Below are 17,720 nucleotides of genomic sequence, written 5' to 3'. Positions count from 1 at the left end.
TGTGTCCATATGTTTATTTGCTTCTTTTTTATCATATTGTGTCGTTCATAGTTGGTATTTAACACAATAGTGGCTCTCACCATACGATGGTCGCTTGATTTCGCAAATTTATTTAGCACTGTCACATCTGTAAATATGTATCTTTTATCAGTGATAAAGTAATCGATCTCGTTTGTCGTCTTCCCATCTGGGCTTTTCCACTGGGTTTCTTGTAGTAGTAACTGTTCATTAAGAATAGGTTTTCTCTAGTAAGAAGTTTAAAATAGTGTCGCCACGGTCGTTCCGTCCCTGACTTCCAAAATTTCCAAGAGCAGCTTCTGCTGGATCCAGTTTTGTTCCTATTTTGGCGTTAAAGTCTCCACTTTATTAACATTAAGAACTGAAAATTAAACATATTATAAGTAAACATCCATCCATTTTAATCCATTTTAAGATGGCATGTACAGAGAAGATGTCAAAAATTAAAGTAATCGTACTCGTAAAATACCTCCACAATAAAGTGCAGGGGAGAACTTTACGAGCTCCGTTTTTGTTTTTAATGGAACTTCAGATCGGAGCGCGTTGGTAAAATTTGCAATATATCGCCTTCTATGGCAAGCAGAATATTCATTTTTTCAAACTGGGATAGCTCGAGGAAATAATAAGGACTGGTCTACTTTCACCTCCCGGAAAAATCTGAAAATCCCGGCAAAATAAATAAATTAATTTTTTCCATTAAAAAGCTATGGAACTTTATTATTATTTCGTAAGAACTATTTAAATTTTAATAATTAATATGTATTATTTATGTAAATATATAATATTAATTATAAAATAGTAATGTGTTTATTTAAATTGAAATGTGAAACATACTTTTTAAGAAGTCTCTAAGTAAATGGCTTTAAAACAAATTTTCAAAGGAATCTTTTTGTACTTTACAAGAAAAATTATAATTATTATTATATATTTATATAAATAATGTCGAAACTGAGATATTGCAATTTTTTAAGCACACTCCAATTGGACCAAATTGTTTTTGTGTTTTAGCTTCAAATTAAAATGAAAACGTCAAGGGGAAGCTTATATTTAGGAATGGATAGCCAACGGCTGTTGAAAAAAGTAAAAAAAGTATTGTCTTCTCAAAGATAGTCTTTATCAATTAATTGGATACTTTTGATGATGTTATGTACCAGAACTACATGTCTTAATTTAATTGGTTTTTTTTCTTTGTTGCGGGGGGCGTAGGAAATTTCGACACTAAGCAGGTAGCGACTAAAATTTAATGGCAATTTTCGACACCAGCCCTAATTCCCGTTTTTATCTTACAGGTATATTCGACACCAAATAAATATTGCTGCGACATAAATAAAATACCATAATTAATTTATTTATGTATTTTAATAAAAGTAATGTGCATTTTATTTCTTTATAACTGTAATAATATCTAAATATAATACAACTAGTACCTAATTTTTGTACATTTTACCGTTAATATACTTGTATACAATGATTTATTTGCTATTATAGGAATGATAAGATACAGCTTTTATAACATCTAACCTACGTATTTGTTGGGATCGTAGTTTATCCATCATTTTCTCCAAAAATGCCAATTTAGCCTTAACAGTAGTATCTTTGATTTTTGCTGGTATATGTAAACTATTTATTTTGACATAAGTGTCTACTTGAAATTCTTTTAACTTTTTAATAAAAATAAAAATAGAAGGATGTGTTGAATAAAAAGAAGAATTAAATCTCGAATGAAAGGATTCACAGGCATTTGTGGTCCTCGCAATAGACGGGTTCTGATTAGACCATATGTGTGGTGGAAATAGAGCGCTATCGAAAATGTAATTTTCCAGTAAATAATCTGCATATATATATCAAGTGTTGCGTTTATAGGTTTATATGACATTAAATCATAAAGAAAGCATTCTTCAACTTCTGCTGGATTTAAATAAGTTAAACCAAACGTATGCCTTAACCATTTTCCAATTTCTGAATTTGTATCCTTATATTCTTGTACCAAACCCAAAGATTGAATTTTTTTAAACCAGTTTTGGTGTAAGTGAAAACAGCATCCACTAATTTTTGCATTGGGCCACATATACAATAAAGCACAGTGAATTGCTTTTTCAAAGTCCACAAATATTTCAGTTGGCTCTAATGATATTTGAAATGTTTCAAAAATCTTAGACCTTAATAAAGAAAATAAATTTTTGTATGTCATTGACAACTTGTCCTTTAACAAACAGTATGTTTGGAAGGAACATAATGTCCATTTTCCAAGCCATGTATAGTAAATAATTGTAGAAAATATTTGGTACTGTATGAAAATGTACCATCCATATACAAAGTTTTTAATTTACACAACAAACGAATATTTGTCTCGCATGAAAATACAATTACATTTAATTCAGGATGATTTAAAAACAAAAAACTTTCATTGCGACAGGTTTTAGGAGAATAATTACTAACCGCGTTATGAACTTCTGATATGCTTCTTGGTAACGGACCTGGTAACAGTTTACGACGACAGTTGTAAATGTTCTTTCTTATGCTAGCTATGTCAGGAACCGTCAGCAAATTGGCATCACACTCAGCAACAGCAGTTCTTGTAATTTTGGCAGGCTTTTCCGATATGTCCTCTTGGGCTTTTCTTTTACATGCATTGGTTACCATCTTTACTTCAAGCTTTTTTGGATCGTCTTCATGATTATGTACCAAATCAGTTCTTGTGATGGTGAGGTCCTCACAGCCTATTGTAAACACTTTTGCGGAACACTTAGTGTTTCTTTGGATGCAGCGCCAAAATATCTCGCCGCTTTTTAACACTTTCTGTTTCGAGAACGAATGATGCTCCACCACTAATAAATCTCGAACACGGGAACTTTTTATCAAACTCATTTTTTAAATATCCGTATACGTGCACAAGTCAACGTCAAACAAGAAATAAATTACAACTGAAATAATTTAGTCACAAGTACACAAGTGCCACGCCCCCCGCCGTGATAATAAATATTGGGAAAACCCGCTTGTCCTGCTTGGGTGCAAATGTCCATCGCCGCTAATTACCTACCTACCTGCTTTACGCCGCGGTGTCGAAATTTCCTATAATAAAATTTGACCCTTCGATTACCCCAGGTACAAAGACAATTTGGTGTCGAAAGTTCGCCCGCCGGTTGCGGGTTGATCATGGATAATTATAGTCAATAAAGAAGCGGACAAATGTGTGACAGGTTTCATTTCGATATCTGAACGGACATTAATTCTACAACTAAGAACATTTCGTGTAACTTTAGATATCATTCATATTTACACATCATATAGCAGATAAAAACGAAGAAAAAAAGATAAGTATATTTATAGAAAATATAAATACAATTATTATGAAATATAGGATATTGATACTAAAAACAAATCGGTAAAAATCGAAACATGATATAATAAGGAGAGTAAACATTGTCGATTCAATATTAAATTCTGTTGAAATAATCTTTTATCGTCAGATCTCAAGGTTTTATTCTCACAAATGTGTAAACTATCGTAATCTGAGATTTGTAAAAATGTTTCTATTGATTACATGAGTGGTCTATAAAAATCCACTCATCAACTACTATAAGGTATTCGATAGTATCTGTTACAAAACTTTGATAAAGCAAAACGGCTTGATACCATAAGTACGCTAATTACTATTTTAATGGGAATAAGCCACAATTTAAGTTTAAAATAAGTTTATTGACATTTCAATTTCCCCTTCGAACATCGTTATCAAAATACAAACATTAATAAATTGTTAATAATTTATTAACGTTTGTATTTTGATAACGATTTCCGAAGTGGAAATTGAAACATAAATAAACTTAGTTTAAACTTCAATTGTGGCTTATTCCCATTAAAATAGTAATTGCTTTAAGATGCCACGAGAAAATAATAATAACAATATTCGATGCTTCTAAACAATGATAAGTACGCTAATCAAATATATATGTTTATATAATATTATGATAATCTCGGAAATGGTTCTCAAAATACAAATTAAACAATTAAGATTAATTTGCACATGCAATATACATTTTAGAGTCAAGGACTTTAAAGTGGTATTTTTAATATTTTTGAATTTTAATCCTGAGAAAACTTTGTTGGTGGATAGTTTATTTGAGTACCTAAAATCAACTTTGCTAACTCCTGCTACTAAATGCGGGAAAAGAACATCTGGGAAAGAAAACCAGAGTAAAAAATAAAGAATGGATGACTGATGACATTCTACAGATGATAGGACCAAAGGAGATTAATGAAAAACAGGGACGCAACCAAACAAAATTCTATAAAAACAAAATAAAAATAATGTTTGATGTGTTTAAACACAAACACTATACACACTTACTATGTTCTTCTCGTTTTTTTTTTTTGTTTTTGGTTTTTTTTATGCTGATGTTCTTATTAAACTATTAGAAAATATTATTCGGTGTCTAAACCTGAATATGCAGTGCTGCTATCGCTGTCATTATCTTCACCACCTGGTGTAATTATAATTGGCTCTAGTAAAACTTTGATATGAGTGTCAAGTTCCCACATACGATGTTCTTCTTTAATTATGTGGCCTATACATTTAGCCCATTTCTCTGGAGTTACATGGAGGATTGCTTGAATCAAAAGTTTCTTAATTTTGTTTAATTTGAACGTTTTGTTATTGCGTGCTACTTCTCCTTTCACTTGCTCCCAGATAAGTTCAATGGGATTAAGTTCGCAATGATAAGGTGGTAGACGCAGAACTTTGACACCACAATCTTTTGCAGTTTCATCTACAGCATATTTAAGATATTCAATTTTCCTTAACCGTGCAATGTCAAGTAGTTGAATTTTGAGCATTGATTCTTCGTATGCAATCCCCTTTTCTGTAAGCCATTCTTGAATTCTCCCTTTCCGCCATGCCATCGTCGGTAATTGTTCTAGTCTGCGGCTATGATATGGCGCATTGTCCATAACAACCACAGACCCAGATTCCAATTTTGGTAAGATTCTCTTAAACCAGCGCTCAAATACTTCAGAAGTCATTTCTTCATGATAATCACCTGTTTTTTTCGACTCAAATTGAAGCAAACCATCATCAAGGAACCCTGTATCACTTCCTATATGGGTGATGATTAAACGACGTCCCTTTCCTGATGGAGCCTTTAATCCTGTAGACCAGCCTTCTATAAATGCTTCGCGTTTACTTTTTACATTTAAATCTTGCCAAACTTTTCCAACTGTATGACCTTCGTTAATCCAGGTTTCATCCAAATAATATATTTTGTATCCAGTGCTGCGAATTTTTCGTATTTCTTCTAAATATTTTCTTCTCCACAGAATAATTTAATTTTTTTCTAATAGCATACTTTTTATGTTGCGTTTTACGTATCGAAAGTTCATTTCGTGCATGGTTCTGATTAAGACCCTATGAGATATCTTGGGTAAAGAGTCATCATTTTTGAGAAATTTTTTTCAGTGTTGGAATTTCACTCCGAAAATAAAATGAATGAATTTTTCGACGTATAATATTCCTTGTCTCGTCATCCAAAACAAAGCTTTTCCTATCTCTAGTTTTACCTTGTTCTTGCTTTTTATTTTCCGATGTATTTTTAAGTACACGATAAATACAGCTAACGGATACTTTTGTTAAACTGCTACAAATGTCGACCGCTTGGCTAACGTTTAATGCCATTTTTCTGCCGACAATTCCTTCATAAACGTTTTGTATCATTACCTTCTCTTCGGACGTTAACATTTTCCGTCTCTTTTGCGGCTTTTCATTCTTGGAATCCACATCAGAATTTTGCTGTCTTCTCTTGGAACAACTCGGTTTTTCGTCCATTGTATTTCAATAATCTGGATATATACTATATATACAATAATTTCAAAGAATATAACTAAATATTTACTATAAAACGACAAACTATAACACTCTTATTATCTATAACACGTTTTATCAATACTACAATGCAGTATTGATAAAACAGTATTGACAACAATAAGTTTACAAACTTATCACATAAAATATACTCACAAAAACACATGCGCTATTTACCCATAGAAACACCAATGTTTTCTTCGTTCATTTCTTGGGCAAAAAATAATAAAAACTAGTTTTACTGCATGTCTGGATCCGAATTGTAAAACCGAGTTCCCTCGCTAATTCCAACATTGCCAAACGATTGAAAAATAATGTTTTAAAATATCGATTTTTATTTTATAAATTTAAATACGTAACGAAACGGAACATATAAATAAAATTTATTTTATTACAATTTTGTGCTTAATTTTTACTATTGAAAAAATCATGTTTTTTGGTATTTTTATGACGGTAATAATCGCTGCGTGGAAGAATACAGGTTTTGTATGACCATAATTACTACTTGTGAACAAGATTTGGCTACACTGTACAACAACTTCTGGTCAAGTCTTCTATAGAGAAGCACAAATAAATATACTACTTTATATATTCTGTAATTTCTTATGAGGAAACGCAAATTGCAATCGAGAAAACAGGCAGTTTTCGAGGGCCGCTGTGTACATTTAAATTTGAGGATATTCCGCGTTTAAACTATGATATCACTCTTCTGAATTGAGGGTTTCTACTAATAAAAAAATATTAATTTACGTAAGTTGGTATTTTCCATTTATTTTCTTCAAAGATATAATTAATCTTTCCTTTAGAAAAATTATTAGAATTATTAGATGTACAGAGAAAAAGTATTAATAATTGTTGCTATGTCATTAGTTGATTTTTAATTTTAAATTTAATCGTCAATAGTGAAGTAGATTATTATAGATTATAAGTCTTATAGATTATTATTTTTATTGGTTACGAATAGTTGTTTTTAATGAAATTGAATTATCTACAAAAAATGCAACGATTAAATCGGTTCCGAGTGTCTAAACAATCTACATTTTTAGAAAACTTATAGATAAAATTGTTAGAAAATTCAAATAAAAATATCATTTAAAATTGATAAAAGATAACAAACATAGTTATTTAGAAAAAATGTAGGAATGGGGAATCCAGGCTTGGATATTATGCCTTATTAAATAGGATACCCTGTTTATTTTCTTATATTTAGATTCCTCTCATAATTTCTGTTTTTACAATATGGGTTTATGACCATTTGGGAGTTATTATGGGAGTTATGACCATTTTTATTCCGAAATCGCTATGACATAAACACTGTATATAAAGAAGGAATACATAAATAATTATTCATTTTACATAATGAGGTAAACGATAAGTTCTAGTTTTTAAATTATTTTTAACAAAAATCATTGATAAATAATCGTATACAGGATGAACTACAAAAGAAAATTACGATTTTCTCATATTTTTTAAATATACAACTCTATGATTTATTTTTTCAAGATTGCATTAATGATACTCTTTCATTTTTATAAAGCATTTTCTATACATAAACTCATTACTTTCCAAGACATTTTTAGTTTTCTTCAACTTTCGGGAATTCCTTTAATTTTTGTAAATAACTAATAAGTCTTGTAATAATTGTAATAATATAACAAAATTATTGCTGTTGGCGAAATAAATTCTCAACACAATACACTTTAACATATTTAATGTTTTGTGTGACACAAGGTGTCCTATGTTTGACTTTAAGTTCCAACACATGCGCATTTTTAAAAAACAAAAGGTTTGTTATAAAATATCAGACAGAAAGGATGGCTTTTTATCAGCCCAATAAAAAATTGTACTTAGAGAGTAAAAAAATCTGTAAGTTGCATAAAAATATAAGTGGCTCTTCCCTTTGGGAATCCAATCAGTTTCGTGTAAGTTCTGTTTGTGAAATAAAAGTTTTATTGTGAAAAGTTGCTTAAATTATTCCTAGCGTTCTCACCAGCGAAGTTTAGCGAAAAAATCCAACAATTCCTATTCAATAAATATCTATTACAAAACATAAATCAACACAATAGGCAATAATTGTAACAGTTTTTAGATTAATATTATAACAACAGTATTCTAAACCAATGATTGAGATCAATGCTTGGAATAAGCTTAAGAAATAGAATAAGAAACGAAGTTCGTAGACGAACCGAAGTGGAAGACATTATCGAACATATTACAAGGCAAAAATGGAGATTGGCAGGACATGTTGCAAGAATGAAAGACGACAGTTGGACAAAAAAATTGCTTGAGTGGAGACCATGGGCTGACAAGCGAAGCCGAGGAAGACCCCTAACGCGATGGACCGACGACCTCAAAAGAATCGTGACCAATTGGATAGCAGAGGCGCAGAACAGAAGCAGATGGAAAAGTCTAGAGGAGGCCTATGTTCAACAATGGACAACTCAGGGCTGATTGATGATGATGATGATGATGATTCTAAACCAAGAAGTTTTAAGTAAAACATCCATAACTGTCGTTTGTGACGAGCAATCCATAATATAAAAATGAATCGCAAAATGTGTTGGTAAGCGCATAACTCAACAACGCATGGGCCAATCTTAACAATTATTTTTTTAAAATGTTCCTTGAAGTCTAAGGATGGTTTTTACGGAGAAAAATTCGAATAATTTCCGGGAAACCCTAAAACAGCCCTTTTTTTCCATAGAAATATTTTTTAACTGAATTTCTATTTAACTATTCATGAGAGACACCCTACTGTTGTTCATTTAGCTGTGCATTTAGAAAATGGACAAAGAGTATATTTTACAGCACAGAACGCAGTACTAAGAGCTGCTCAGCCACCATCTACTACATTAACCAGTGTTTTTGAGATATACCAAAACAATGTTTTTACTGAAACATTGTTATATTCTGAAATGCCAAAATATTATACTCGGAATCAATCCTACATACGAAGCAGAAACTCTCACTCTCATAAAAGTAACAGCACTAAAAATGCAAGTGACACAAAGGCGCATGGAAAGATCTATTCTCGGCGTGACAAAAAAAAAACAAAATAAGGAACAAAGACCTAAGAAAAAGAACAGGTATCACTGATGTCGAAAATTTAGCCAAGCTGAAATGGAATTAGGCAGGTCACATAGCGAGACTAAAAGACTCAAGATGGACCAGAAAACTAATTGACTGGCACCCAGGAGAAGGCAAACGCAGCAGAGGATGACCACCAACACGTTGGGTGGACGAGATTAAACGAATGTTTAATTGACAAATGGGAGAGACCTATGTCCAGCAGTGGACAGACGAGGTTGCATGATGATAATGACATATTTTTCCGCTACTCGGACATTCATATTTGCCAGCGGTCCGTGTTTTCGAGCAAATAGAAAAAGTGACACGATCCTACAGTACAATAAAAACACCTACACAATATTTGATACTTACACCGACATTTACGCCAAGAAGGGAGAAGGTTAACAATTTGGTAGGGACTGGATTGTTTACGATATAAAAACTGCGTTAACCAAACGAATTATTATTAAGAGATCACAAAACAACAACGACATTTTGCTTAATACCGAGCTGTGATGATCCATCCAACCAATTCCAAACGTTATTGAAACGTAGAAATAAGCTTTCGACTTTACGCTTATCTGCTGTAGAACTTCAAAAAGAAATTAAACCAAAAAAACTCCAGAGCCTCTCGAAACTATTAGTGGAACTGTCAAGGGGGAATTGGGTCAAGGATCCTGAGCTAACATGGTTACAACGAATTCTCTCTGACTCTGGTGAGCAAAATGACAATCAAGCTAACTTTGGTGATACTGAGGATGCCTAAAATGACATTATTGTTGAATTCATTTTTAAACGTTATTTTGTATGTAAAAATAAAATACTATTTTTATGAAGCTACTTGAGTTTTTTTACATCGTTACTACCAAGTCTTTGTGTAGACAATCAAAATTCGTTTTGTCCCTGGATGACAATCTAAATGCAGTTTGTCCAAAGTTTTTTGGGATATTATCAATACTAGATTTTAAGCATATAGGTATATTATTTTAATGATTTTTCATCCACATTTTAGGTATATTAGTCTTTCGTTTAATATCTTACCAAACGCATAGCAGTATTTCTCTATTTGCCAAAATTTCAAAAAATGGACAAAATGCATTTAGAAAGCTCTACAGTAGATATAGTTGGAGATTATATGATTGGCCCACATTTTTTGTGAATGGTACTATATATCTGGATTTCAGAATAATAATTTGCTATTACTTCTGCAAAATATTCCACTTATTCGACAAAGAATGTGGTTATTACACAACCGTGCTCCAGTTTAACCACATTGCTCTTATTCAAAATTATCTAAATAATAACTTTCTTGAACAGAAATTGATAAAAATTAAGTTTTTCGTGTGGGGCTATACATATAAAAAAAACCTTATGTACCAGAAGTCTCCAACAATGCCAGGTGATATAAAAATTACAATAAGATAAGCTCTTAATAATATGTACTTACGACTTACAAGTGCCTCAGTCATTTGAATATCTGTTACAAAGTTGCATAGACGTTTGAAGTGGATATTTTAAAGATTGACTTTAGACTTATTTCATTAATAGCACGTTAATTGTTTTTTTAACTATGCCTGTGGTGACAAATGGGTGGATCGAGTAGCTCAAGACTCACCACTGCCGGTCCTAAGCCCAGGTAAAGGAGGAAGGTTGGAAGGTTGGAAGTGGGCTGACAACTCACTCCCGGAAAAAAAAACACTGTTACGAAACCTGAACATTTGCCTCGGAATACAGGACGGAACTTTCGGAAACGACTCCAGCTACGAAACATGGACTATATATTTGGAAATTGGAATGTGAGGATACTAAATAAACCAGGAGCTCAAACTGCACTTCTGCAAGAACTAGAAAGATATAAGCTCATGATTACTGCTCTTCAGGAGACAAGGTGTCAGGAACACTAAAACGCACACAATTCTATATAGTAGGAAGGAACAAGGAAGCAAAGAATGTGGAGTTGCATTTGTGGTGGATAATTATTTTAAGTCAAAGATCATAGACTTCCAGGAAGTCAGTGAAAGGATATACAAGTTATGAATCTGTACCCACTTCTTCAATCTAACAATCATAAACATTGACTGCCCAACAGAAGAACAAGAACAAAATACAAAAGAAAGCTTAGATAGTATATGATAATGCGCCCAAAAATGGCATCAAGATTATAATGGGCGATATGAATTCTAAAATAGGCAAGGAGCCGCAGTTCTATGGCACAACAGGAAAACACCCACTGCACAATGAAACAAGCGAGAATGGGGCGTTTTTAATAAATTTTACCACCAGTAAAAACATGATTATAAGTTCCACATGGTTCTCACATAAAGACATACACAATATGACATGTATTCATCAATCAAATCGACCATGTGCTGACAGACAAAAGGGCAGCCAGTAGTAGCTCAGATGTGAAAAAATGACGAGGAGCATGCTGTGGATCAGACCATCTTTTACTCCAAATCAAATTTAGATGCAGAGTTAACAAAGAAAGAAACGAAAGACAACAAAGAACAAACAAACTGAGTAAAGGACGCTAGAACTGCACTCAAATAATGGAATAATATCAAAACAGCAGTACTGACAGCGGTAGCATCCACCCTGGGAAACAAGAAAAAGGCAAAAAGAGGAGCATGGTTCGATGAAGAGTGCAGACAAGCAAGATGACGAGTGGAAACAAGCAATAGAGGAAAGAAGTGAAGCACACAAAATGCATATAATAAGTAGAACACGGGAAAGACGAACATCATTTGAAATCGCAAGGCGGAAAGCAGACAAGATATGTAGAAATAAAAAAAGAGTATGAAAATGGGCAAACAGAAAAAATGGAAGGACATTTCAAAAACGACGAAATTAAAGGGGCTTGCAATACCTAAAAAAGATAAAAGAGGGTATAAACCTCAAACAAGTCTATGTAAAGATAAAAGTGGGCAAATAATCAGTGTCCAACAGAAAGACACAGAAACTTGGAAGCATTATTTTCAGATATTGAGACTTCAGCATTTTGTACAGCACACAAACTAATTAGACTCATTAAAGCCACAATGGATAAAACTCAGGCATGTGTACAAATACAAAACCACCGGACAGACTTTTTAAAAATTTCGGAGGGACTAAAGCAGGGAGATGGGCTGGCTCCAACTTTGTTCAACCTGGCACTGGAGTATGCGGTTAGGCAAATGCAAACTGGATGAGGAAACCTACTGACCAACTGAACGTTACAACTGGCCGCTTATGCCGATGATAATAATATTATCAGTAGAACATCAACAGGAGCACAGGAAACATACGCAAAGTTAAAAACGCAAACAAAAGGGTAGGTCTGAAAATTAACACAGAAAAAACAAAAATAATGAAACAAACAAGAAGAAATATAGTCCCACAAAACATTATAGATGAAGATGACATTGAAACGGTTGGACAGTTTACATACCTGGGAGTAGAAATATATGCCGATGGATTAGAAGATTGAGAAATACGGAAGAGAATAACGCAGGCAAACAGAGCTTATTTTGCCCTCTCCCATATATTTTGGTCTAAAACTATCCACCGAAATACAAAGATGAGAATCTATAAAACATTAATTCGACCAATACCATGCTATGGCAGTGAAGCATAGGTCCTGAAAGAATCATCCAAAAGCAAACTCGACACATTCGAAAGGAAAGTACTGAGGAGAATACTAGGACCTGTGAGGGAAAACGGAATCTTTAGAAGTCGATACAACAACTAGCTTTATCAACATAATAAGGAAGCACCACTGTTAGACTTCATTATAAAACAAAGATTGCGATGGGCCGGACATGTGATAAGAATGGGAGAGGATAGGCTACCAAAAAGAGCACTTAATGCTAGAATGCAGTGAAAGAGACCGGTTGGAAAGCCAAGAAAGTGTTGGAAAGACACAGTAAACAGCGACGCACAAGTCATTTTAGGAGTCCGTGTATGGAGAAGATCAGCCACAGACAAGCAAGGGTAGATGCAAAAAATAAAGGAGGTCAATTTGGGCTGTAGTGCAATAGAAGAAGAAGACGTTAATTGTTACATTTATTGTATATTGTTATGGTTTATATTTTGAATTAGTTATTTATTACTTAAAAAAAATTGGTTTATTATTACACAAGTTATTTCTAGTTACAAAGATTGAAGGTATTCCCAAAATTTAAATTAAACTAAAAATAATTTGGAAAGTAATGAGTTTAGGTATAGCGAAAATTTCATAAAAATAGAAAGTATCATAAATGAAATATTTTGAAAAAATAAAATATAGGGTTACACATTTAAAAATATTAGAAAATCGTAATTTTCTTTTGTAGTTCACCTTGGATACGAATTATTACCAAATTTACATATTTACCTTATTATGTAAAAAGAATAATTGTTTATGTATTCCTTCTTTATATACAGGGGGTTTATTTCATAGCTATGTATATCAAAACAAAAATGATCATAACTCGTTAAATACCCTGTATAATAGTGTGTGTGAAACTTAATAATTACCGCGTAGTGATTAATTAACCAGTAGAATTCGGCATATTTTCCAAGCCTGAAGGATATCATTAACACTTTTTTTCTAAATAACTGTTTTTAATATTCTGTACCACAATATATTGTACTGATTTTGTTAAGTACTCACCTGCTTTGTCTATACCAGGCAGAAGCACATTCGTATAAGTTCCTCCCGGTGGCGGATTTTTTTCTTCAAAATAGGCTAGCATAGTAACATCATGTCCAGCCGCGACCATACCTTTAGCCAGGGCATTTCCTAAAAAATAATGGCTTCTAGCCGGCATGGGAAACACGAATAAAATTTTATATCCATTTGTCACCCGTCCGAGGAAAAATAACACTGATAAACAAAAAAATAAAAATCGTCGTCCGCTCATTGTGTTCACATATAAATAATAAATATAATCTCTCGAACCTTTCGCGAGGTCTGACACCGCTTAAATATTTTCGTAGCTTAAGTTCGTAATAATATCTCAGATAAATTCGAGAAATCATAAATCTCGTAACCTTGCAATCCTGTTATTTGAATTTCAATGTAGGCGTTTGGGTGTATACTAGTTTTAAGACTTCTTTTTTGCTTTTTATCAACCAATTAAATTTCTTGCTAATAATTAATTATTTAAATTTTTATAATAAACATACAGGGTCTGTCCAAAAAACTCGGTAAATATTTAAGAAAAAATTGTAGATGAAAATAAATGTTCAGCTTCTCTATATTATATACGGGCCTGTCTTCTAATCCGTTTTCGAAGGGGATCACTTCGACTTTTCTTTGTTTTCTTGTTCTCTGACGTTTTCCTTCACAGGTTCTTGTGTAATTTCACCCGATTGGTGATTAAGCTCCTTTCCTTTCTATTATCTATTTTTGTTCTCCAGGTAAGTATGTATATTCATTGTGTTGATTCTCATCTGCACTTCTACTCTTCTCTTCTCATCTGCACTTTGACCTCCCTCTAGTTCTTATATTTGTAGGTTTTCACTTTAATATTATCTTTATTAATGTAGCTTCTTGTCGTCTTAGTAGGGAAAAGTTGAACAAAACCGGGTCAATCCAAAAACTGACTGTATCTAGTGCTATATTAGATTAGCAAACGTTTGCTGCAGATTTAAATATTTTCAAATGACTTAAGTTTGATATACCAATCTCATTTTTTATAAATATTCTTAAATTTTTTATTTTTATGAAAATATTGCAAAATACCCGGTTTTGTCCAATCGGTATGATAAAACTGGGTAGTAACTTAATTACCATGTAAAAAGACTAATGATCAGAAAATAAAATATTTATTAAAAATATGTGAAGTCACAAATAAAAACTTCATCTATACCATCATAGGCACTACAGGCTTCAAGAGCCCATTTGTTACAAGACACATTTTATCCAGACTTTCTTCGCCTTAGAATCTGACAATAGTTCATTAGACACGTGTCATTCATAGAAACGCATTGTCATTATTATCTTCTTCCTCCGAACTTTCAGGATCTGCAATCGGTAATTTCGGAACCAATTTTGTTTTTGGTGCAAACTTTTTTACAACGATTTTTCCTGTTTTTTTTTTCGGTCCATTAAGCTTTAATTTTTTTACGACTGGAGATTTTTTTTAATTTATTTCCAACTCAGACTTATAAAGAGATGATGTTAGTATAGAAGCCTTTCTTCTTCTTCTGTTACTGTGGATGGCTTCCTGGTTGCCTTGGGGATCGGAAAAACCTCTTTTAGAGAGACTGAAAAATCACATATTGGTTTTGGTAATGTTGCTTGTAAACTATTAGATTTAGTGGTGGCTTGTTTAGGAGATGAAGAGATGTTAGTATGATTTGCAATCTAGGGCTTTAAGAACCAACAGCTTGGTTGGTGAGAATCGATACCGCTCTAGCTTGGTTGTGGAAAATCAGTCAGGTATAAGTAACGGAGCTTTGGGCATTGTAGATTCATCTTCTTGTGTATTTAGTTCTCATTCTTTAGTTTCTGAGAGAGCAAACATCCACTCAGGAAAGACTTCAGAATCAAGCGGATAAATTTCAGACTTCCTGAAACCACTTATTGCAGTTTGCATAAATGCCGATTTAACAAAAGCTTCACCAAAGAGTTTTCCCACTTTATAAATTGTAACATGTCTTCCTGGATGCTGGCGCATCCATTTTCTTACTCCATAATACCTGAAGCCTTGTTGGTATTACCCTAATGTATTTTCCGTGTATTTATCTATTCTTTTTCCCAAGATGATTGTCAATATTTTGTATGAGGTGTTCAATAGCATGATTCCTCTATAGTTAATGATATCGCTTGTATTGTTATTATTTGAGTTTTTCGAAAAATTATCAAGAGAGAAAAAGTGTTTATTTTGATGAGATACACCTAAAAAAATTGATTTCGAAACAATTCGGTGAAATTGCTTTTTTTTGTATAAGTTATTTGTTAATAACAATTGCCGGCCCACTTGTAAAAATTTAAAAAAAAATACATTTTATCTTGGAAAAATATATAGAATCGAATAAAAAAGGTTTGGTGCATTAAAAATGCAAAAAGAATTTTAGTCGGTTGATGCTCTGCTTATAGGGGTAAACCGCTCGCCTATCACGTATGGTTCACAGACGTGTACACTCACCAAGTCTAATATGGATAAAATAGTAAAAGCACAAAGAGCGATGGAAAGATCAATGCTCGGGGTAAGACTTATAGACAAAAAAACAAACAAATGGATTAGAAGCAAAACCAAAGTAGTTTACGCAGGAGAACATGCTGCCAAATTAAAATGGAACTTCACAGGACACAATGCCCGACTAAAGGATAAAAGATGGAACCACGAAATACAACAATGGAGACCATAGTTACGGAAGAAGGAGAAGAAGACTACAAATGAGATGGGCTGATGACATTATGAAGATCAGAGGACACAACTGGAAGCAAGTGGCGCAAAATAGAAAACACTGGATTGATTTGGGGGAGGCCTATGTCCAAAGTTGGATTACTTAAGGCTAAAGAAGGAGAAGAAGTGGATATACCAGGGATGCCATTACGGATTTCATGATATTTACTAAGCTCTGTTAAATAAATTGAACATAATATTAGTCGTATAATAACCAAGCGTGGCCGGATCAGCTAGTTAGCTTTATAGAAATACGTACTTTAAGGTTTATTGTATATTTTAGCACATTGTGTGCTAATAAAGTTTATTTTATTTAATTCTACAGCCTTCGCATAGTAATCGAATTTTAAGTATTTACTGTAACGATATATGTATGGTAAATAAACCGGTAAGATGTACATAATCTAAATTATAATTATATTTAATTTGATAATTTGAATATCTTTATTGTTTAGTCCGACGATTGTAGAGGTCAGTATATAATTTGGTATTAGGTATTATACAGGGCGTTTCACGACGAACGATAATTTAAAGTATCTACATATGGAAAAATACTTACACGATTTATGAAAATTAGTCTAGGCGGGATCTGTTTTGGATTGGATCCCAATATCGATAATCACGATATGCGCCAGTCGCAAACCCTGTGCTAAATTTTTTATTTAACAAAATCTGAAAACAATTGAAAATTTCCCATTTTTTTGCTCCTATTTTCGTTTATAATTCGGAAAATATTGATCCTAGAGAAAAAATTATAAGAAGTAAAAAGTTTCGTTATTCAATTTTACACAATATTTCGTTAGCTAGAACTTGAAAATTTAATGTTTATTGTTGAAAAAATAGCAATAATGGGAAAAAAAGTACAAAAAAATGAAGTTAATCCTTTAAATGTTTTCGACTTTCTAAACTTGACTTACAAGCTCCATATTCCGCCTAGAAAAACTTCTTAATATGTTTAAAACGTGTGCTAAATTTTGTTAAGATCGGTCGGATAGGTTTTGCATAATAATTTTGCAATCCAGCCTACTGGAAAAAAAATCACAAATTTTCAAATTTATAGTAGGCCCTAAATAAGCCTCTTAGATAGTTGCAAATTTTTTTACATATAAAGGAAGGCACAAACTTTCAAACGCTTTTTGTAAAATTCAAATCGGTTCACTAGGAGAGCCTAGAATTTTTTTTAAAACTGTAAGATACTCATTATTTCGCTATTTATTTGATAGCTTCCTCAGGAGTAAACTGAAACAATTTGAACATTACAAAAAATGGCGTACAAATACATTTAAAAACACTCACAGAAATTAAAAGATTTCGCAAATAAAAACTGAATGTTTTTAAATGTATTTGTACAGAACAAGAAATAGAAATAACAGATAGGGAAATGAGAACAGCCATAAAAGCAATCA

The 17,720-nt window shown here is 32.6% G+C and overlaps 1 protein-coding gene across 1 annotated transcript in view; it reads right to left on the bottom strand.

Moving 5' to 3' along the window:
* The window catches only part of LOC140436367 (UDP-glycosyltransferase UGT5-like), a 41,759-nt gene extending 27,846 nt beyond the window's left edge, over positions 1–13,913 (bottom strand). The window contains exon 1 of the mRNA XM_072525111.1: positions 13,572–13,913. Coding sequence (XP_072381212.1) covers positions 13,572–13,821 — 250 coding nt within the window. The 5' untranslated portion in view covers positions 13,822–13,913. The remainder of the gene's footprint in view (positions 1–13,571) is intronic.
* Between the last annotated feature and the right edge of the window lie 3,807 nt (positions 13,914–17,720).

The sequence above is a fragment of the Diabrotica undecimpunctata genome, chromosome 3 (genome assembly GCF_040954645.1).
Source record: "Diabrotica undecimpunctata isolate CICGRU chromosome 3, icDiaUnde3, whole genome shotgun sequence".
Taxonomy (NCBI): Eukaryota; Metazoa; Arthropoda; class Insecta; order Coleoptera; family Chrysomelidae; genus Diabrotica; species Diabrotica undecimpunctata.
This window is presented reverse-complemented; position numbering and strand designations above follow the sequence as displayed.